We start from the raw sequence: 23,142 nt of genomic DNA, 5'->3' as shown, positions 1-23,142 counted from the left end.
AGATCCTGGGGAAGAGGCTGAAAGGGATAGGGCCATAGGTGGTGCAGGAAGTGGACAAGGTGGGTAGGGTCCCAGCAATTGCTCTGGCCCATGGCCCTGAGAAACCTTGATCATCCTCCATGCTCTATCTTCTATAATCAACAGAGGGGACATTGTTCCATTCGGCAAAAGGAAGAAAAGGTTGTCGTCGTGCAGACCATGAAAGAAGCCCTGCAACTCTTCGAAATGTATCATGGCAGTGCATTGGGTGGACATCTAGGAATATTCTGACATCAAAATACTATTGGCCAGGGATGACAAAAGATCTTGCCAATTGGGTACGTAAATTAATGAAACTAAATCCTGAAGAATGCTATTTACAATTGAAATACAAGTTCTAAATGTATAAAAAATATAAAAATATATTTGGTGTGCAAATGTGAACGTTGTTCTTGTGCAATACTATTTCCATAACGAAATGTTCATGTCATCATATTGTTCCATCCAAAATAGGTTGCACCATGTTTGACTTCTCAGAAAGAGGGAAAGAAATTAAATCTGGATACCACCTTGAAAAGCATAAAGGTGAATTTTGGAATCAGACATTATCGTTTATCATGATTCACGGTTGTTTGGGCTCTACAACGAGGCCTTGATTTGGAAACGAGCGCAATGAATACAAGTGCCACAGCATAGTGCAGCAATTACCTCTAATGCCCTTTGCACTGGAGTACTTGTGGCAAGGAGTACTTGTGGCACCTTAGAGACTAACCAATTTATTTGAGCATGAGCTTTCGTGAGCTACAGCTCACTTCATCGGATGCATACCGTGGAAACTGCAGCAGACTTTATATACACACAGATCATAGAACAATACCTCCTCCCACCCCACTGTCCTGCTGGTAATAGCTTATCTAAAGTGATCATCAAGTTGGGCCATTTCCAGCACAAATCCAGGTTTTCTCACCCTCCATCCCCCCGCCCACAAACTCACTCTCCTGCTGGTAATAGCTCATCCAAAGTGACCACTCTCCCTACAATGTGCATGGTAATCAAGGTGGGCCATGTCCAGCACAAATCCAGGCTCTCTCACCTCCCCCCCTTCCCCCCCCCCCAGGGACACACACACACAAACTCACTCTCCTGCTGGCAATAGCTCATCCAAACTGACCACTCTCCAAGTTTAAATCCAAGTTTAACCAGAACGTCTGGGGGGTGGGGTAGGAAAAAACAAGGGGAAAGAGGCTACCTTGCATAATGACTTAGCCACTCCCAGTCTCTATTTAAGCCTAAATTAATAGTATCCAATTTGCAAATGAATTCCAATTCAGCAGTTTCTTGCTGGAGTCTGGTTTTGAAGTTTTTTTGTTTTAAGATAGCGACCTTCATGTCTGATTGCGTGACCAGAGAGATTGAAGTGTTCTCCGACTGGTTTATGAATGTTCTAATTCTTGACATCTGATTTGTGTCCATTTATTCTTTTACGTAGAGACCGTCCAGTTTGACCAATGTAAATGGCAGAGGGGCATTGCTGGCACATGATGGCATATATCACATTGGTGGATGTGCAGGTGAACGAGCCTCTGATAGTGTGGCTGATGTTATTAGGCCCTGTGATTGTGTCCCCTGAATAGATATGTGGGCACAGTTGGCAACGGGCTTTGTTGCAAGGATAAGTTCCTGGGTTAGTGGTTCTGTTGTGTGGTATGTGGTTGTTGGTGAGTCTTTGCTTCAGGTTGCGGGGCTGTCTGTAGGCAAGGACTGGCCTGTCTTCCAAGATTTGTGAGAGTGTTGGGTCATCCTTTAGGATAGGTTGTAGATCCTTAATAATGCGTTGGAGGGGTTTTAGTTGGGGGCTGAAGGTGATGGCTAGTGGCGTTCTGTTATTTTCTTTGTTAGGCCTGTCCTGTAGTAGCTAACTTCTGGGAACTCTTCTGGCTCTATCAATCTGTTTCTTCACTTCCGCAGGTGGGTATTGTAGTTGTAAGAAAGCTTGACAGAGATCTTGCAGGTGTTTGTCTCTGTCTGAGGGGTTGGAGCAAATGCGGTTGTATCGCAAAGCTTGGCTGTAGACGACATTGTTTTATGATCTCTGTGTGTATATAAAGTCTGCTGCAGTTTCCACGGTATGCATCCGATGAAGTGAGCTGTAGCTCACGAAAGCTCATGCTCAAATAAATTGGTTAGTCTCTAAGGTGCCACAAGTCCTCCTTTTCCTTTTTAGGAATATTAGAGTACTAATGGCACATAGAGTGTGCTATGCCAGAAGATGCAATTCACTAAAAAAAAATCTTCAAAAGCAATGTGTTACGCTGGAGGTCTTTATACATAATTCAAAAAGGTATAATACTTAATGAAAATCTGTTTCAGTGAAGACCGTACTTTTTTTTTTTAAACAAACAAATCAATAAGCATTTGTTACAGAGCATTGCGGAAGATGGTTGATGACAATGGGAGTAATTGGGATGAATTACCTGAGCCCACTGTGTTTTCTTTGCGAACTAAAAGTACATGCCACAACAAAAATGTCACCCTTTCGACTAATGTTTTGTGATGACCCAGTGTTTCCAGAAGAAGTCTCAGAGAATTACACATAATACATACATAATAAGCATGTTATTACCGGCACCTTTCATGTACACATGGCATTCAGTGTGTCTTCATTTTACAAATACAACCCCTTCTCCATTTGTTTACAAAGATCCCAGATATGAATACATTTGGGGAAGATTTCTGCAAAGAGTACAGCATAAATATGAAATTGAGACATGATGCTGACAGTGCACTGGCTCTAAGTAACATTTCCAAAGCACAAGAACAACAGACATTATGCTAAAAGAAAGACTTCTAAATATGGGGAAATATCCTTTCATGTTGGGGACGGTGTTCATAGAATAGAATATCAGGGTTGGAAGGGACCTCAGGAGGTCATCTAATCCAACACCATGCTCAAAGCAGGACCAATACCCAACTAAATCATCCCAGCCAGGGCTTTGTCAAGCCTGACCTTAAAAACTTCTAAGGAAGGAGATTCCACCACCTCCCTAGGTAACGCATTCCAGTGCTTCACCACCCTCCTAGTGAAAAAGTTTTTCCTAATATCCAGCCTTAAACCTTCCCCACTGCAACTTGAGACCATTACTCCTTGTTCTGTCATCTGCTACCACTGAGAGCAGTCTAGATCCATCCTCTTTGGAACTCCCTTTCAGGTAGTTGAAAGCAGCTATCAAATCCCCCCTCATTCTTCTTGTCTGCAGACTAAACAATCCCAGTTCCCTCAGCCTCTCCTCATAAGTCATGTGTTCCAGTCCCCCAACCATTTTTGTTGCCTTCTGCTGGACACTTTCCAATTTTTTCACATTCTTCTTGTAGTGTGGGGCACAAATCTGGACACAGTACTCCAGATGAGGCCTCACCAATGTCGAATAGAGGGGAACGATCACGTCCTTCGATCTGCTGGCAAGAGCCCTACTTATACATCCCAAAATGCCATTGGCCTTCTTGGCAACAGCAGCACACTGTTGACTCGTATCCAGCTTCTTGTCCACTGTAACCCCTAGGTCCTTTTCTGAAGAACTACTGCCTAGCCGTTCGGTCCCTTGTCTCTTGCAGTGCATGGGATTCTTCCATCTTAAGTGCAGGACTCTGCACTTGTCCTTGTTGAACCTCATCAAATTTCTTTTGGCCCAATCCTCTAATTTGTCTAGGCCCCTCTGTATCCTATCCCTACCCTCCAGCGTATCTACCTCTCCTCCCAGTTTAGTGTCATCTGCAAACTTGCTGAGGGTGCAATCCACACCATCCTCCAGATCATTGAAGATATTGAACAAAACCGGACACAGGACCGACCACTTGATACCGGCTGCCAACTAGACATGGAGCCATTGATCACTACCCGTTGAGCCTGACAATCTAGCCAGCAAAGCAAATCAGGTGATACATGGTGTAAGAGTGAGACAATAATATAAAAGCTAGGGGGATAGCTCAGTGGTTTGAGCATTAGCCTGCTAAACCCAGGGTTGTGAGTTCAATTCGTAAGGGGGCCATTTAGGGATCTGGGGAAAAAATTGGGAATTGGTCCTGCTTTGAGCAGGGGGTGGGACTAGATGACCTCCTGAGGCCCCTTCCAACCTTGATATTCTATGATTCTACCTTACACATATACACACACACACACACACACACACACACACGAGCAGTAAGTCACTGCAATAATTAATTAAATAGAGTGGATTTGTATTTATGTCTAGAAACCGGGGGGGGGGGGGGGGGGAGGGGAGGAAGAAAAGCTCATTTATGCAATTCACTAATGTACTCTAAAAATTTCAGATACTTCATCAAAACTATTAACTAGCAAATCCTCATCTGACTGGAAGAGTAAAATTGTTCAGCATACCAGACAAAGTGATGGCCACAACTGCGGACCACTCAGATTAAAGGTATTGAATACCAAATTGCCATAACCATTTGTTATTTATGTGTAATTATCTGGGTTGAAAGTAAACGCCGGAGATTACACTGCACTGCACCGGTGTCCTTGCCAAGGTGTGTGGGCTGGGCTCGTGGCCCCCAGAAGGAGTGGGGTCTCTGGCAGAAGGTGTGGGGGCCAGATTCCCCCCACCAGCCCTTCCTGACAGCTGCTGCTGCTGCGGCGGCTAGGAGCACCAGGCCCTTGTAAGTCGCCGGAACCCAGGGCAGCCCCCTTTGCTCCCCCACTGTCAGCGGCCCTGCTGATAGCATCCAAAAGTGCTGCCAGACCCTATGGCAGGGCCACTGATGCAGGGGGAGGTAAAGGGGGCAGTGACATTAAAGCATAAAGCGCTGCCACAGCAGCACTGTAACATCAGCTGTGTACGGGCTGGACCGGTGGCCAGTTCTTACCGGTATGCTGGACCAGCCCACTTTCATCTCTGGTAATTATGATGTTTTTTTCCTAAATAGAAGCGTTGTTAGTTTGCAGAAATGTATTTGCAGCAGAAAGACATCGGTACGGTAGAAACACCACAAGAGGCTAATACGATGTTTAGAAGACAAACAGCAATTATTCTAATGAAGGAGTCAGGTAATAACTTTCTCCCATGTACTATGGACTCATAAGGTGCATGTGAAAACAACAGGAAGAGTGGAATTATGTTACGTAGCAGACTTCTCTTAATACCCCTAAAGTGGGACATCTCACAGGTTTGGTTCTGTAATGGTGACTATATATCAAAAATATCTTTAAGCACCAAAAAATTAGAATGGGGTGAATGGTTGCTATTGATAGACCAGTTAAATGAAATATGTATTTTTATATACAGCTACAGTAAAAATTTGAGAAAATATGACTCACAAAAGCAAAAAATGTTCAAACCAGTGACTGGATTAAAATATTGACATTAAGTAATAAATAAAAATGTACATTTTGAGTGGTCATAACAATCAACATTTCATAGCGCTATATTGATTTTTCAGAAAGCCGCATCCCTCCTAATTCGCCATTCGGGTATCACCATGGGCACTTGTCTGTGCTCTGTACCCCCAAGTCTCTCCTCCCTTTTCACATACTCGCCCACAAAATGAAACAGCACCTCTCAATCATCAAATAAATCAATTGCACATTAGCAAGGAAGAAGCAAATAGTGAGTGTTTTCAGCCGAAAGCCACACCCCTCCTAATTCGCAACCATCCCTGGACTGGTGACAGGTGCATGGGCAGCCAAGTCATTGCAAATAAGCAAGGAAGAAGCCTATGAAAAAATCAAAAGGGCCACTCTGGTATCACCTGGGGCTCATGTCTGTGCTCTGTACCCCCAAGCAAGGAATAAGCAAATCATGAGTGTTTTCAACCCAAAACCCCACCCCTCCTAATTTGCAACCCCTGGACCAGGCAGTAGCAGGTCCTGAGCAGTAGCCAAGAACATGTCCAAAAAAATTCCTACAGCAACTCTTTAAGAAAAACATCCAACCTTGATTTAACAACTGCCAGTGATGGAGACTCCGCCACAACCCTTGGTAAGTTGTTCCAATGATTAATTACTGTCACTGTAAAAAAAAATTACTTTATAAGCTGCCTGAATTTAACTTCAATTTCCAGCCATTTTAGCATGGTATACCTTTGTTTGCTAGGCTTAAGAGCTCCTTATTAAATAGTTGTTCCCTATGTAGGTACTTTAGACTGGAATCAAATCACCCCTTATTGATCTGTTAAGATTGAGCTCCTTGAGTCTATCAGTAGCATGTTCTCGAATCCTTTAATCATTCTCATGGTTCTTCTCCTCCCTTCTCCAATTTATCAGCATCCTTCTTAAACTGTAGACACCACAACTGGACACACAATTCCAGTGCCATATCCTGCCTACTCCTACTTAAAAAGGTCCCTATTTATGCATCTCAGGATTACAGTAGTCCTTTTGGCCAAAGTAGCACACATGGAGCTCATATTCAGCTGATTATCCGCTGACCCGCAACTCTTCTTTAGTTACTACCATGAAAGTAAGAGGCCCTCAGGCTGTAGATGTTACTTTGTTGCCAAGGAGGTGTCTTGTCTGGAGCTGCTTTGGCCCCATGGCTTCCTCCATAAAGGGGTCATGACCTGCCCCCAGAGACAGGACCCTCAACAAACCCTCAAGCTTCCACTCATCTAAGCTGACATGCTCAGGGACAGGGGACCTTATCAGACAAGCTTTGTGGGATCCAGAAGTTGATATTTTTAAAATAGGCTCTTATTGTTTGAGGGACACAAACAAAAGTCGCTTTGGTGACAGATGCTTTTTTCATGCCTCAGACACAGCCTGCACTGGGTGCAAGTCATAGGTGATCATGTGCTGGGTTGCACAGGGCAGTTTACTGTAGTTAGACAGTGATGAAGGCTGCCTGTAAACATCTCCTAGACAGCAGATCCTTTGTTACTGCCATTGGCCTCTGCACAGCGCTTCAGGGCACCACAGAACTTATCTAGCTACACCCACGTTTTTATATTATGTAAGGGGAGGGGAAGAGGAAGAAAAGGGAAAAGTGCTATAGGTTAAAAAACAGACACACCGAAGTTGGTGCAGTTTGCCCTTAAGAAGCAAGGCAGCTGCACACACCCACCAGAGAACACAGCCACTTCTCCAAGATTGCCTTTATCAACTGCCAGTGACAATCCCACCACACTATTTACACCAATCCCACAGCCTTAGTGCTGCCCACTGCCACGAACAGAAGTGCAAGGGCTGCTTTAGCTTTCACAGCCCAATCCAAACAAACAAAAGTGAGAGAGGTCCATGGGCAACTGCAACCTCGGCACACCTGAAGGCTTCAGCCACTGGGTGCAGTTGGTGTAGGAGTCGCATTACAATAGCGGCCAAATAGCCCTCTCTGGCTCTAGGGCATAGTCTGCTGGCAGCTCTACAGCCCCCAGCTGCCTGCTCAGACTGTGCGTGCCCGTGACACAGGCGGCATTCCGGTCCCACATCACCAGGAAAGCAGGTGAAAGGTCAATGGTAGGTGACACTCCAAGCAACAGGTGCATGGAGCTTCATATAGTCTGTAGTGATGTACTAATGAAAAGGTCCATTCCCAGCCCAGTGTGGCCTCCTCCCTCGCCACACACACCCACCCGCCTTCAAAAATCATCAGTCTGTCCCCCCACATCAAGAGGGCTCTGACTTAGGGTTTTTCCACAAACATGCTGGTCTCTGAGCCTTTAGGCTTTTTCTCCACAACCAGGAAGGCTAGAAACTTTCTTTAAAACAAAAGCTGAGAGTCCCCTGACAGCACATGATGCAGGGAGTTTCAAGGGGGGGTTAGGGGGGAGAATGTCACACCCAATATTGCAAGGCTTCCGCAAAAGTCACAATTCAGCAGCACTGATAACCCCTAGCGGAAAGGGCTGCATGAGCAGACAGAGGCAGGCAGCAGCCAGGATCATTTTCTGTAGCTGGATCACTGAAAGATGCCTCCTTTTCCCCAGCACCAACTCATCAGAGCCAAGACGCTTGTAATAAGCTCCTCACCCCAGCAGCAATGCAGACAGAGTGACAGCCCCTGTGCCTGGGGAGTGTAGGGCAGATACTTGTGGCAACGGTTGGTCCCCAGCACAGCAGTCCTGGCACCAGAGCAGGGCTATTACAGATGCATCCTGTACAGTCTGGAACACAGACCCAGGCTCAGCTGCTGGTACTATTAGCAGGGCCACGTGCTAGCCACACAGAGTGGGGTGAAGGGGTTTGGCACATGAGCCCATTGCACTGAGAGGGACAGACAGCAACGTGGAGCTACTGAGAGGGCTGAATGCAAGGGGCTTGTTAGAAGAGACAGGGCCCCCTTCCTCCCTTGACAGCAGTGGCCCATGCAGACAGACAGCAGAGGGACAGCACAAGCTGCAGGAGGCCAGTCGTCAGTGGAGTTTTCCAAGAGGGAGAGGGGACACTAATAATGCTGAGCTGCCGCCGTGCCAGCTTCCAGAGGGGAACAGCTGCTTGTGTTATGAAACATGCCCTTGACCCATCCTGTCCAACAGCCCACGAGACAACACACCCAGAGCAACATCAACAGCCCCTTCAGCCAGCTCCAGCAGCACAGGCCTCTGCCAGCCACAGAGGAGACAGATCATGGGAGCAGTCACTAGGGTCTAGGCCAGCTGTGCACCAAGCCCTTCAGCAGGGGGAAAAGACACTACAGTGGAAGGGCCAGCGGAGCTGTTCAAAAGTGCTCCTGTCAGCTTAACTCTGCTCTCAACAGAGCAGCAATGGTCAGAGCATGCACATGGGAAAGGAGCCCCAGACTTGAGAACCTCTTACCGTGCAGCCTGGATCTAGCGCCCATGGTCCAGAGCGCGGGGTTTTCACAGAGCCGCTGCGGTCCTGGGACACAGGAGTTGAGCACAGGTGGCAACGCTCCAAGCCAAACAAAACATGTACAAGCCACTCAGCCTCCTGCCAGTCAATAGGAAGAGCGCCACACATTAAGCAAGGGGGGAGGAATTCACTTGAGATGATGCACCAATGGCACTGCTGGGAGAAGCCATCAGGCAGGGGGGCCTCTAGGAACCCAGCTGCCTGCTGCAGTGTGCACTGACCAGGGTTTGGGCAACAATCTGATTGAAGCGCAATTCATTGAGAGCCGCAGTCTGAACTAGCATCACCAGGGCTGGCTCACAGCCACACTCATCTTCATGGGGATTCATCTCAGTGGCATTCAGCAGCCCAAGGACCTGCCCGAATCTGGATCTCCCTCAACAGATGAGCAGGTACTACTGACATCACCAGTACTGACAGCCCTGGCCAGGGAGAGGGGCTGCAGGCAAGCTCCAAAGCTGGTTATGCTGACCCCAAAACCGCAAAGTGAACACTCTCCAAAGCCCAAAGAGGTGCCAGCTTCCTGAGTTGGGGGCTCTGCCAGAGGAAGATTTAAATGCTCCTCATGCTGCTGCCAGCCCGCAGCCCTGACCCTGCTGGAGACCCTTTCCTGCAGAGTTCCAGGCTGTAAGTGAATTCAGAGTGGACAGGCTTGTGATTTCACAGGAGGTGGAGGCAGGATGCTGCCAAGTCTGTCCACAGCTGCTGCCAATTTGTCCACACCCCCTGTTTCATAGGGACTCCAGCTGGGCTCCAGAACGCCCAGCCCTGGGGGCCTTCCCAGTCTGCATAGGACACAAGCTCTATTTGGTGTTGGGAGTGGAGGGCAGCCCATAGCTCATTCTCCACACAGTGGGTCAGTGAATGCCCAGTGCACAAGGCTTTCTTCACCGATAACAGGCAGCCAGGGCCTGGGGCTCAATGCTGCAAGGTAGATGGGGAGCCTAAGGAGATCTGGTCCCTGTGCCCAGTTATAGATTATGGGGGCTCCCGCTGGGTACCAGAGACACAATCTTCCCCCACCGTGCTTTTAGCTACATGGCCTTAAAGGAACAGAGGCTGCTTAAAACCATTAAACGCATGTCTACATTGCCCCCCTCTCTCAGGAGCATGTAGCCCCCTTCACATGGCTATAAATAGTGTTGACCATGAGGTGTGGCTTGGGTGGGTAAAGATACTTGTACTGAGTTCATACCCAACACAGCTTTACTTGCCCAAGCTGTGCCTCCCTGTCTACACTGCTATTTTTAGCAGGGTAGTGCCCTGCAGCTGGTGCCCTTCCTCCACTACAGGAAATGTTTCCAGCTGCAGAGAAAGGCTCTGCCTCCCCCATCACAAGCCTTTCACCGATGTGTAGATACACCCAGTGTAGACACAGTCCACTTTTCACTGTAGCATGTAACTATGTGCGCATCACACAACACTCCTTCAGATCGCGCCTTTCCATCTGCCTGTTTTTGTACCTGCAGCTGTTAGGAGTCCACTCCAGAGAATGGGTGGGGAAGGGGAGGTCTCCTGGTCCACTTTCCTTTGTTTGCCAGCCCTCTGGGGAGGCGCAGTTACACTGCCTGGCTCAGGTGCTCACCAGTAACAGCACAAACCAGAGTGCAGAGGCTGTGTGCAGGGGAGGCAGGTTCTGCTGCCATCGCTTGCTCATGGGGATGCTAGAGACCCTGGCAATGCGAGAGGAATTTAGAACAACCAGCAGGCCCTGGACCTGGAGGATTCAGAGTTATTCCCTGGAGTTAGAGTTAGGCCTAGGGGAAAGGATCTGACTGGTCTTGGTCCACAGAGGCTAGCCAGCAGCCACTCTCAGCGCACACACTAGTGCCCGGCTGCAAACAACGCACAGGACAGGCTGGCGTCTTCACTGCAGCGATTCCTAAAAACACATGGTTTTCATAGAATCATAGAATATCAGGGTTGGAAGGGACCCCAGAAGGTCATCTAGTCCAACCCCCTGCTCGAAGCAGGACCAATTACCAGTTAAATCATCCCAGCCAGGGCTTTGTCAAGCCTGACCTTAAAAACCTCTAAGGAAGGAGATTCTACCACCTCCCTAGGTAACACATTCCAGTGTTTCACCACCCTCTTAGTGAGAAAGTTTTTCCTAATATCCAATCTAAACCTCCCCCACTGCAAGTATTAAAACGGCAAGGTGACTGGAAAAGGGCCCTGGGGCTATGCTGCTGCTGGCATGGAAAGAACCTGTCCTTTCCCACAGGGTTTTCCAGTAGGAACAGGGGAGAGCAGACTGTTTCTAAAAGTAACAAATGTAGACAAAAAAATAAAGGCCCCAAAGGCTTTTTTAAACATCTTGAGGCAGCAGGAAGGGCCCCGTCATTCCCTCCCCTCCCTGGCACTGCGTGTTGCGGGAGGGGGAGGCAGCTTGAAAACATTTTAAAAAACACCTTCAAAACTAAAGCCAACCTATCAAGAGTCCAGCAGACAGCACCCAGCACAGCGTAACTCAGTGATGCCCTCAGCGGGGCATCTCTGCAGCAGTCAGAGAAGAGAGCCGAGACTGGAAAAAGCAAGATGCAGAATGACAGAGTACCCAGGACACAGGCTCTGGGGATGGGACCAGTTCCCAACTGGGAGAGGGGGGTGTTAAGAGCAGAAACAAGGTCTGGAGAGTAGCATCTTTCCCAAACTCTCCTAGCCCCCTGCAACGCTGGGCTTTCCCTGCCTAAGGGAGGAAGGGCTCCATCAGGGGAACTCCTTCTGCTACATAAACTCAGCAGTCTCTGCTGGGCCCCAGGCTGGGAGGAAAAGGGGAGGATGCTGCTGAGGGTTAGCACTGCCATGGCAGTGACAAAGGGAGTCCCTCAGCCCTTTTCCTCCCCGCTTCGCCCCCCCCAGGATCACACAGCCTGGTAAAAGCCAGAAGGTAAATAAAGGTGCTACATAAAAGCTGTGGCCCAAGGTTCCAGCCCACGTGGCCAGCACGTACCGAGCCAAGCCAGTGTTATAGGCTAAGGGCTGACTCAGCAGATCCAGGGTTCATCTTGGTGGACAGAGCTCACCCACGTCTCTGCTTGGGGGCCACATAGCCCCACTCCTGCTACCGGTCCTTGAAGTCCAGCCAGGGAGGCAGCTGCCATTGGGTGCGGTCGCAGGGCTGGGATTGTCCCTATGACTAATGCCCTCCATGCAGTTCCATGTACAGGCTCAGTTCCCCAGCAGTACAGCAGGGTGACAGGTACGCAGATCAGGCTCTCCCGCAGCTGCATTGTCAATTCACCACCAGCGTGTTGTCCTGCAGTGGAGCCCTGCAGGGTGAGCAGAGGAAACAGAGTGGTATAGCCCCAGCTAGATGCTGGCCTCTGGCACACGCACCACTAGGCACTCTTGAGGACAGGGGGAATCCAGCCCCAGAGCAGAGCCAGCTGTGAGGCTGCCATGCAGTTCAGTGGAGCTCAGGCTGCACGAGGACTGGCCTGCACCATAAAGAAACAGTTGCAACACCTGGAAGCATCATGTCCCTCCCACCAGCCTGTTGCCAGCTGCACAGCTCAAGCAGGAGCTGATCTGCACAGCGCGTTGCACTGAGGACTTCCCTACACAGTGATGCCTGCTGCAGAGAAAGGGCCGGGCCAGGAGGTTCTTGAGCAGGTTGCTAGTTACTGACCTGGCTGCTGTTTAGCCTGATGTTTGAGGCCCTTTTATACCCAGACAGAACAATCTGTCCAGATGTCCCTTTCCACCCCAAGTCCTAGGGACCAGCTGGGGAAGGACTCAAGAACTGCCTCCCATCTCTAGGCTGTAAGTATGCTCCTGCCAGTAGTTTGATATGGAGCTCATGAAAGCGAAGGACTAATACATTTGTTAAGGTTACAGGCTTCCTGGTGCCCCACAGTCCTTATAGCCCCCGGCTATCCCAGCCCTGCCAGTTCCCCTCAGTCCCAACCAGCCCCTTGCTATCCCAATCTTATGCTCCCACTTCTGCCAGTGGGCTTCAGTCCCAACCTGCAGTCCCCTGCTATCAAAGGAGAGGTCAGTGAGGAGACAAAAGAACATAAGAACAGACATACTGGCTCAGACCACTGATCCATCTAGCTCAGCATCTTGTCTTGGACAGTGGCCAGTACCAGAGCCCAAGGGGGAAGTGTACAGAATGGGACAGTTGGAGTGATCTACTCAGTCTTCCCCTCTTGGTTTCTAGCAGTCAGAGGTTTAGGATTGCCCCAAGCATGGGTTCTATCCCTGACCATCTTGGCTAATAGTCATTGATGGATCTATCCTCCACAAACTCATCTAGTTCTTTTTTGAATCCAGTTATACTTTTGGTCATCACAGCATCCCATGGCAATGAGTTCTAAAGGTTAATTGTGTTATGTGAGAAAAAAGTATACTCACTCTTGTTCATGCTAAACCTGCTGCCTATTAATTTCATTGGATGACCCCTGGTTTTTGTATTGTGGGAAAGTGTAAATAATATTTCCCTATTCACTTTTTCCACACCATTCATGGTTTTATAAATCTTTATCATATCTCCCCGTAATCATCTCTTTTATAAACTGAATAACCCTAATCTTTCTAGACTCTCCTTGCACGCAAGCCATTCCATAGCCTTCATCATCTCTCTTGCCCTTCTCTGAACCTTTTCCAGTTCCACTATACCCTTTTTCAGATCAGGCAACCAGAACTGGACACAGTATTCAAGGTGTGGGCACACTTTGGATTTATATAGTTGATTATGATATTTTTGGTCTTATTTTCTATTCCTTTCCTAATAATTCCTAACATTGTTAGCACTTTTGCCTGCTGCTGTGCATTGAGCAGAAGTTTTCAGACCTATCCATGGTTCTCTCTTTCTTGAGTGGTAACAACTAATTTAGAACCCATCATTATACAGATGTAGTTGGGATTATTTTTTCCAGCATATTACTTTAGATTTATCTATCTTGAATAATGTTGCATCATCTGCAAACTTTGCCACTTCACTGTTCAATGTCTTTCCCAGATCGTTAATGAATATGTTGACCACCACAGGTCCCAGTACAGATCCTTGGGGGACCCTGTTTAACTCTCTCCATTTTGAAAACAGACCATTTATTCCCACACTTGGCTTCCTATCGTCTAACCAGTGACTGATCCATGAGGGTGCCTACCTGTTATCCCGTAGCAACTTAGTCCCTTAAGAGCCATTGGTGGGACCTTGTCAAACTTTCTGAAAATCCAAGTACACTATCCACTGGCTTGCCTTTACTCACATGCTTGCTGACCCCTCATAATCACGCCTCACTATTTACAAACGCCATGTTGGCGCTCTCTCAACACATCATGTTTCTGTGTCTCAGATAATTCTGTTCTTTACCACGGTTTCTACCAACTTGCCCAGTGCTGAAGTTAAGCTCCAGAAGTGATCCTGGCCAGTAAACCTTTTTCAGAAATTGGCGTTACATTAGCTACCTTCCAATCATCTGGTACAGAGGCTTCTTTCAGTGATAGATTACATATCACCATTAGTAACATCGAATTGAATTTTACTTTTGAGTTCCTTCAAAAATCTTGGGGGAACACCAGCTGGTCCCGGTAACTTACTACTGTTTAATCTATAAGCATGTTCTTAAGCCCTTTCTATTGACCAGTGTACAATGTGCAGTTCGCTTCTCCGCTTAGTACATGGGGACCATCCCTCCCCCCCATCCGAACTCCTAACAGCCACGCCCAGGTCTGACCCTAGAGAGTTACTGGAATGGGTTAGAGCAGAGTGGTTCAGCCCATCCTGTCCCCAGAGCCTGCTGGCTCCTGCCCTGCATACATACCGCTCGCAGCAGCAGAAGACCGAGCAGGAGGAGCTGCTATCACAGCGGAACTTGCCAGACCTTGGGCTGTCTTTGCACTCGGCAATATACATGTGGAGCTGTGTGATGGGCACATCACCCTCACACTGGTGCTGCAGAAATGGACAGAGAGGAATCAGGCTGCCTGCCCACTAAGCCTGGCCTGATAACCCTCTCCAGAAGCCTCCTACAGCTTCTCTCAGCAGCAGGGGAGCTCTTGGGGACACGGGAGGGGGAGCCAATCCAGGGCACTAACTAATCTGAGGGCTGGTCAGGGCCTGTGTGGACATGCTGGAGTCTTGACCATGGCCTAGCTGAGCCTTGATGGTCTTAGCAGAGGCCAAGGATCTGATGGGCCAAAGACAATCCCCTCACCTCACAGGCAGCCATGCCAGGGCCTGGTGCAGCATAGGGAAAGCTTACCCTATGCTGCCTGCACTGCTCAAGTTCCAGGCCCAGGGCCATCCTGGGGGTGGGAGGTGCAGGGCCTGGGACAAATCAGCCCCACCCCATTCACTCCAGGCCCTGCCCCCACTCCACCCCTTCCCCCAAGCCCCACCCCACCCCTTCCCGCGAGCATGCCCAGTCCCCACTTCTCCCTCTCCCTCCCAGCGGAACAGCTGCTGGCAGCAGACAGGAGGCTCTGAGAGGGAGGGGGAGGAGTGATCAGTGGGGCTGCCAGCAGGTAAGAGGCACTGGGGAGCAGGGTTTGGAGCCTATGGAGCACAGGGCCCCCCCAAAGCATGGGGCCCGTGGCAGTCACCCCTATTCGCCATACCCTAGGGACAGCTCTGTCCAGGCCTAGAAGAAAAAGTTCTACAGAACTGAAGAGAAAGCTAAAGCCTCCCCAGAGGACTTCCCTACTCAATACACATGAGGGCAGACTCCAGGGCCCTCACTCCCCTTCCCCACAGCCCTTGGAGGGCTGGCAGCAACAGGGCAATGGCAGCACGGCCAGACATGCTAGGGCCGGAGGGACCATAGGTGGCGCCACTTTGGATTTGAATTGGTGGAGCCCCTGGGTCGTACTGGAAACGGGCTGGCTCAGGCACACAAGTGCTTATGGTCTCAAGCAAAGCTGTCTCCAAACCACGTCCCCAGGCGATCACTGCCAGCTGCAGCTAGGCCCAGGGGAGGAGACGTGTCCTAGCCCACACTCCTGTCATTGGGTAACTAAGCCCCCCGTTGGCACCACTCTAAGAGGGCAGCCCATGGAGTTCACAATACTCCCTGCTGGAAGGGCTTTATGTCCCAACATGCTGTGCTCCACCCCAAGACGGAGGTGGCTGAGGGAACCTGAGACAAGGTCCATTTCATGCAGGTTGGACATGGCTCTCAGCTCGGACAAGCCTGCAACCCAGGGAAGGCAGCACTCCCCAGACTGACCTTGATGGTCTCATAGGAGCCGGTGATGAGTGCAATGAAGAGGCTGAGCACCATGTAGATGAAGAGACTGATGAAGGTGTAGAGGTAGAGCTGGCTGAAGAGCCACACCAGGTAGCTGTTCTGTTGCATCTCAGCGAAGGTCACGAACATATCATCCCCATTGATGAGGGAGAAGAGGCATTCGGACACCATGGAGAGGGAGCGGAACTGCACATGGGACAGAGAGCCAAGCCCCTGAGTACAGTATGGCCAGGCAGACCCTGGAGCTAAGCCACATGGGGAGCTGGAGCAGCGCTGCGTGACCATCTAGGCTCAATGGCAGCAGAGCTACCAGCAACACAGATCTTCCCTCTTCAGGGCCTTTTGCTATAAGCTCTATCCGGCCATTAGCCCCCTTCCCCAAATGGGTGCAGAGAGGGGAAGGGACTAGCCAACATCCCCCAGCAGGGTAGCAATAGGAACAGGCCCCTGAGGGCTCCCATTTCCTGCTTGCCTCACTTCCTCCTGCCTCTCTCGCCACCCGCTGCTTAGCGCTGCCTGACCAGGAGCAGAGGCTCTGGCAGAGCCAAGCCAGGCCGAGCCGAGCCATGGGCCAGAGGTTCTGTTGTAGCAGCCTCACCTGCTCCAGACCCTATGCTGCACTAAACAGGGCAATAGGACAGAGAGGGTGATTCCTCGCTGCTGCTACCCACTGTGCAAGGAGAGGCTGATGCCAGCTGCGTGTTGGGGGATGGACTGCTCTATCCCCATCATTTTGTTTCCACTGGGAGGTTCCTTATGGATCTTCCCCCACCCTGAGGGGACTGGGATGGGGATCAAGACTGGCTGTGTTCTCCCCTAATGCTGAGCAGTGCTTGGAGGGTTATTGCTATTTTACAGGGCAGAGCTACCACCAGCACAGCGGGAGACTTCAAGGCTCTGGGATCTCTGGCTTGGGCTGGGGATTTGGAATTCCACCCAAGCAAAGGCAGGGCTCCAGTGCCCCATGCCACACAGACCTGCCCCCCCCCCCAACATGGTACAGTCCCCTTCTCAATGCCCCTAGACACACTGACCTGCCCCCTTATGCTACTAGCCACACAAACTGGTCCCCCCACCCCCAATGCCCCTAGCCAAACCTAGTTCCTCCCCGGACCCTCACAACATGGCACAGTCCCTCCATGCTCCTACCTACACAGACTGACCCCCCAGATGGTACAGTGCCCCCAACACTCCCAGCTGCAGACCTGGTCTCCCCAACCAACCCCGACATGGTACAGTGCCCTATGATACCTTGACATGGTACGGGCCCAGTACGATCCACCCGCAGAAGCAGTAGCCCAGGTAGATGACAGCCACACAGCAGCAGAAGCGGATCATGTTGGGGAGGGCGACCCTCATGGTCACTATGAGAATCTGGGGGAGAAAGATGTGATTGTGAAACACGAATAGTGCAGGAACTCTCCATCAGGGAGCCCAGAGTCAGCAGGAGACGCCAAAGGGGATACAATGACAGAGCTGGGTATCCCCAAGGGATAATAGGATCAGTCACCACACAGAGATCAGATGGGAACAATAATAATTGCGGGGCAGCACAAAGGTCTGGGAGAGGAGGCAGCAGATGCAACAGCGGCCTGCTGCATTGCATGGCAGCCAGCAAGGCCCCAGCTACTCTACACTGAACGTGCAGAGGCATCAAGTCTTGCCAGAGCCCTGCAGAAACAGCACCTGGGACCGAGTCCTGTCCCCAGGCCAGCAGCGATCCTCCAGAGGAAAGGCAGCTGAGTGTGCATAGCTGGGGAGACCCATGTCTCCTGTGGCAGAGGCTGCTCCTAGGAATAGGAGGGACATGTCAACCTAGGGGAGGAGCAGGAAGAGGTGGCCCAGGAAGAGGAGCAAGTGCAATGGCATGATATCACAGGGCAATGGAGCTGAGTATCAGGGCGAACGATCAGGCTGCAAAATGATTCTTAAAGGGAGCGTTGGAAGCCCCATCCTTTCAGAGCACTGATGTGGAGTAGAAAGAGCATTAGCCAGCACAACAGGTTTACATTGAATTGTTCCACTTTTGTTTGCTGAGAAAGCAGGGCTGGAATAGCTGGGGGGTTGCAAGTCAGCTCTGAGGGGCACTGGCAGAGCTGGGGGGGTGAACCCCATCTAATCACAGGGGCGTGGCTGCAAGTCAGGATTGAGGGGGATCGGCAGAGCTGTGAGAGAAGAGCCAGGGGTAGGGAGATGCAGTGGCATGCTGCAGGTCAGGATTGAGGAGGCAAAGTCTGCCCAGGCCTTCGCTTCGAGCAGAATACAGCACCTCGAGCAGCGTTGCCACTCACTGAGACAGAGCTCTCTCGCTACATGCTGTGTGCGTCTGCACGCAGACATCACTCACATTGTATTTCTGGAAGAAGCTGAGGTAGCGGATGACCCCGACCCAGACCAGGAGTGTGGAGGTGCCCAGAAGGATGCTGCACACGTCATAGCTGGCCAAGTTCTGCAGACAGACACAGACACAGACACAGACACGTCAGGCGGCCCCGCCCTTCACAGCAAACGTGCCTCCCATCATTAACAGGAGCTGAGGTGCTTAGTATCCTGGACTACCCAGCACTCACTACCATTCCGCCAAGGGCTGTGGTGGGTTCTCCAACACTGGCAATTTTTAATTCAAGATTGGATGTTTTTCTAAGAGCTCTGCTCTGGGGAAGTTCTCTGGCCTGTGCCAAACCACATGATCCCAGTGGTCCCTTCTGCCCTTGGAATCTATGAATCCATTACAGCCAGGGGAGCAGAACCCAGCTGACAGCTACCGGCAGGTGGACAGGAGAGCCCGAGGAGCAGCAATACAAGACACTGAGGGCAGCCCTCAGCCCGTTATGCATTTGGAACATGATTGATTGGAAAAGATCTGCATCAGGAAAGGCCTTGCAGCCTCTGGAGTGGGGAGGCAAGCGAGGGGAGGGCAGGTCAGCGAAAAGCAACAGGACCAATCGGAGGGGAGAGGAGGAGACTGATCACTCCCAAGCCTGGCTCCAGGACAACAGCACAGTCTGTCCGTCCTAACCTGGCCAGGGGTCCCCTTTGGGATGGGTCAAGGGCCAGAACAGGTTGGGCTCAGGACAGGGTTGGCTTGGTACCTGGCATGGTTTCCCAAGGGAAGGGAGGAAGCCACTCAGGCCCTTTTAAACTAGGCAAAGACCTGGCACGAGTACCTAGTGCCTTGGGTCCCCTACATTACGGTCTGTGGCGGGGAAGGGCTGTACGCTGGAGGGGGATCATCACTCAGGGCCCCGCATGGACCTGCGCAGACCAGGATTTCACTAAACACTCAGACGTGCTCAGTAGCCATGATCGTTCCCTCACTCCAGAGCATGGGGACAGCAGCAATCCGGCACCCATATGCAGCTATTGGGCCATGCAGTCTCAGAGTGGGTCCTTCCCTGTCCCTCTCTCCCTGCTGGGAACAGAACAGGCAAATGGTGCCTCAAGCTCTACAGGAGCCTACAGAGCCACAGGATTACTGCACTGATCTTACAAACAGCCCTGAGCTAGGAGGGAACATGACCCCAAGGCAGGAGGTTTGGCAGTGCCCACATCTGCACCTAGGCTGGGATCTCCATGCCCAGCAAGCTGCCAGCTCTACAGCCAAAGTCACTTGTCAGTGATGCTATTGGCTGCCTCTCTGTTTTGTGACTCACTCCCATTGAGTGCCCTGGCCTGGGGCCGCTAGGGAGCTGGTTCCTCTAGTAAAATCCCCTCAGGCTACAGCTATTAACAGCTCTGGCAGGGGGCAAATGGTGCATTCCCAGAGGACCAGCATCTTCCTCTTCTCCTCTGGCCTGACTGAGCAAGGTCCTTGCCCCAACCCTATCAGGGAGGCGCAAGGAGGAATCCCAGCGCCCCAGCCACAAGAGTGCAGACGCCACCTGCTGGGAGTGAAGGTGTGGCCTTCCAGTGGCTCTGCACACCCTGCCAGTGCCCCTGCCCTGGCAGCATTCCCAGGGTGCAGAGGAGATGTTTTACCAGAGAGATTCTCTGGGAGGGTTCCCCGGCACAGCCCCATCAGAGAAAGGGGGAAGAGCACACACAGGAATGGATGCCTGGCCATCCCCTCACCTTTGACTCAATTCCGATCTTCATGATGGTCCCAGACACTGTCAGGACATCACTCACCACCAGCAGGATGTACCAGCCATTCACAAACTCCATGCGGTCTGACAGGGAGACATCCTGGTTGTAGCGTCTCTGAAAGAAATGGCCCAGCTCCTGCAAGCAGGATGGAGAGCGGTGATGGACCCACAGCAGGGACAACGCTTCCCAAGCAGGGGGCTGATGTGGACTCCCAAGAGTCCCTTGGGGATGTTTGGTTTGGAACATGGCTGCTGGGCGGAGAAGGCCCCAGTGGGAGTAGCAGGCCCCATGTCCCAGAATCCTCACCCTTGCAGAGGGAGAAATAGACAAAGCAAAACTCTCTCTCTCCTGGAGCACTGGGCAGAGCTGGTTTTCACCTAGCTCAAAATAAAATTCATATTTGCCCTTTTCACCAGGTCACTTTCTCTCACTTCACTGGTCTGATGCTCTGCTCACCTCCAGGGCAACTCAGCTGGGAGCAGCAGGTTCCAGCCTCTGACAGCTCCATCTCAGACTGACTGAGCCATTCCATCCCCAGAGATGCCCACGGCCCTCAGCCTTATTCAGTAGATGTGTGCCTCAAGGGATTCATAGGAGATGCCCTGGGAACCCTCCCTCCTGCCAGAGAGACCCAGCCTCAAAGGGGATCGCTGCAGCAGGCACAGCCTTACACCCAAGTGGAGGCCCATCATTCCTGAGAGGCTGCAGGAGTGCAAGGGGCTGTGCTGTCGGAGCCTGATGTTTGCCCAGTGGCACTCGAAGGGTTCATGCTGGTCAGCCCAGCAGGCCAGGCCAGTACTCACATGCTGCAGCATCAAGCCCCGGATGATGGAGCGGGCACACAGGATGAAGGACAGCACACAAACAAGGATCACAGCCACGTCAAAGAACACGCGGAAGGTGTTGTCTCCTGGAAGAGGCAGTGGATCTCCTCAGCAAGGGAACACCAGGGTGGCCAAGCGGAGCCCAGAGTACAGTGTAGGACAGCCCCGGTGGAGGAAAAGCAGCAAAGGAGACAGGCTCCTCCACAAGAACAGAGTGCTCAGGGGTCTGAGAATGGAGACAGCAGCGCCCGGAGCCCACATGCCACACCGGCCAAGAACGCCCAGCAGAGAGCAGCCACCACCATCAGCCTGCTAGACAGCAGGGGTGACACCCAGTGCCCATCCTGAAGCCAGGATTTTAGTTACGTGGGAGTGAGGAAGTAAGGAGTAGGCGTGTCTGCTCCGATCACAGGAGCGGTGCATGGTCTTCCATGGACACCTGCCCTGAGTCACATCACCCAGAGATCACTCCAACGCTGCTGAACAGATCCCTCCACCTGCCCAAATCATCCCCCGGCACAGATCTAGCTGAGGAAGGCTCAGCCCAGAGGCGAGGTCACATTTGCTGTGAAAGGGGGCGTCTAGAATGGACAGGCCTGAATGGGGTTCACAGCAACGCTAGCGCAGCCAAACCAATGGCCCTTCCAGTTAGCAGTGGTGGGGGGGGCGGGGAGGAAGACTGCCCCCCATTCTGTCTGCCCTTCCCACCCCCTACCTCGGCCATACACGCTGGGGTCCTTGCACTCTTTGATGTCAGCTTTGTTGTCCAGGCTGATCTTCACCCGGCCACTGTGAGCCTTGTTGTCAAACGTGATCTGGTGAAGGAAGAGGAAGACTGCTACTGCACAGCGAGGAGGGAATGGGATGGCCAGGAACCTCTCTGGCGGGATAGTCCTCACCAGCCCTGCTCCTGCCACAGGACTCTCAGTCCCTTATTATAGTCCTGCTCTGCCAGGCAGCATGTGCCAGCAGCACAGCTGGGTCTCACACTGACCCTCTGACGGAGAACCTGCTCAGCGAGCAGCCATGCAGAGAGGGTGCACCTGGCAGCCCCGCAGGCTCAGGGAGCCCAGCTGGGCTCCTCCTGGCTCTCTGGGAAGAGTTCTTGGCTCAGACGCATGAGCCAGTTGGAATCCAGCTCCTGAGCTGGTTCTGCAGGGCCAAGAGGAATGAGCAGCAGCAGACTTCGTCGCTTGAGTCAGCAGGTGGCACTGTGGAACAAGGGCAATTTCACAGTGTCTTTCCAGCTGAGAGCCCCACTAGAACTGCACCACAGCCAGAAACCTTGGCCTCCTCCCTGGCTCCCTCCTCCTATGTCATGGCTGCTCACCACCCCAGGGACTCAGCCCAAAGAGCTACCTGCCCTCGCTCGCTGGCCCAGGGGCACATCGCTCGGAGGAATTCAGCCTGACCGCTCCTTTGCTCAAGAGCGAGCGTTCCCCGACAGCGAGAGCGACCAGGCTGTGGGGTGGTCTCCCAGGAAGAAGGTTGTACAGGCTAACGGCTTGTCCATCTCTAACTCATCCCAAAGTCCCATGCTTCCCTCAGGCAGCTGCAGACCTAGGGGAGTGCTGGCTATGTATTTCTCTGGCGCAAGCAGGTGCAGCTCAGAGCTGGGCCAGGGTTACTCACAGTGATGGTGAAGGTGTAGCAGTCCGGGATCTCATTGTTAATGATCGTCTGGATGTTGATGGCCTTCAGTTTAAACTGGATGGTGACGTTAATGAGCCTGCAGGAGACAGTGATCAGACTAACAGGACGTCTTCGGAATGGAATGGACCATACCATTCCATCACTCCAAGAGGGAGCTGCTCTTCACAGCTAGAAACTCAGCACCATACTGCCCCTTTCGGCCCAAAGCTACACAGGCCACCCCCCCTTAAGAAGCTGGTGTTGGCCCAATTTACAGATGGGGAAATAGCAACTTAGCTGAAATCACGGGAGCAGTGGCAGAGCCAGGAGCAGAACCCAGAATTCTGACTCACTGCTCCATCCCAACCACTTGATAACACAGCCTAAAGGGAAACCAAGGTAATGTCTTTACACTGCAGCTGGGAGGTATAATTTCCAGCTCAGGTAGATGTACATGCACATGCACTAGTTCTGCTCGAGCTAGTGCCTAAAAAGGCCGTCTGGCCACTGTGGCTTAGGCTAGTCATCCTAGTACAACCACAACCAAGATCCTAGGTACGGCTCAAACAACTAGCCTAAGCCGCCATCCAGGCCACGGTGGCCA

General features: G+C 51.5%; 1 protein-coding gene across 2 annotated transcripts in view; it reads right to left on the bottom strand.

Annotated features, from left to right (window-relative positions):
- Window positions 1–2,293: 2,293 nt before the first annotated feature.
- Window positions 2,294–23,142, bottom strand: part of LOC311510598 (mucolipin-1-like) — a 35,670-nt gene continuing 14,821 nt past the window's right edge. For both annotated transcript variants that reach the window (XM_084610383.1, XM_084610384.1), the window contains 9 exons: window positions 22,539–22,635; window positions 21,622–21,721; window positions 20,886–20,992; window positions 20,068–20,217; window positions 18,344–18,445; window positions 17,248–17,370; window positions 15,976–16,182; window positions 14,572–14,702; window positions 2,294–12,072 (listed from right to left, as the gene is read on the bottom strand). In XM_084610383.1, the coding sequence (XP_084466509.1) occupies window positions 12,036–12,072; window positions 14,572–14,702; window positions 15,976–16,182; window positions 17,248–17,370; window positions 18,344–18,445; window positions 20,068–20,217; window positions 20,886–20,992; window positions 21,622–21,721; window positions 22,539–22,635 (1,054 nt within the window). In that variant the 3' untranslated portion in view covers window positions 2,294–12,035. The remainder of the gene's footprint in view (window positions 12,073–14,571; window positions 14,703–15,975; window positions 16,183–17,247; window positions 17,371–18,343; window positions 18,446–20,067; window positions 20,218–20,885; window positions 20,993–21,621; window positions 21,722–22,538; window positions 22,636–23,142) is intronic.

Source organism: Lepidochelys olivacea (assembly GCF_965140295.1).
Source record: "Lepidochelys olivacea isolate rLepOli2 genome assembly, chromosome: 20".
Taxonomy (NCBI): Eukaryota; Metazoa; Chordata; order Testudines; family Cheloniidae; genus Lepidochelys; species Lepidochelys olivacea.
Note: the sequence above shows the minus strand (reverse complement) of the source record. Positions and strands in the feature narration are given on the sequence as shown.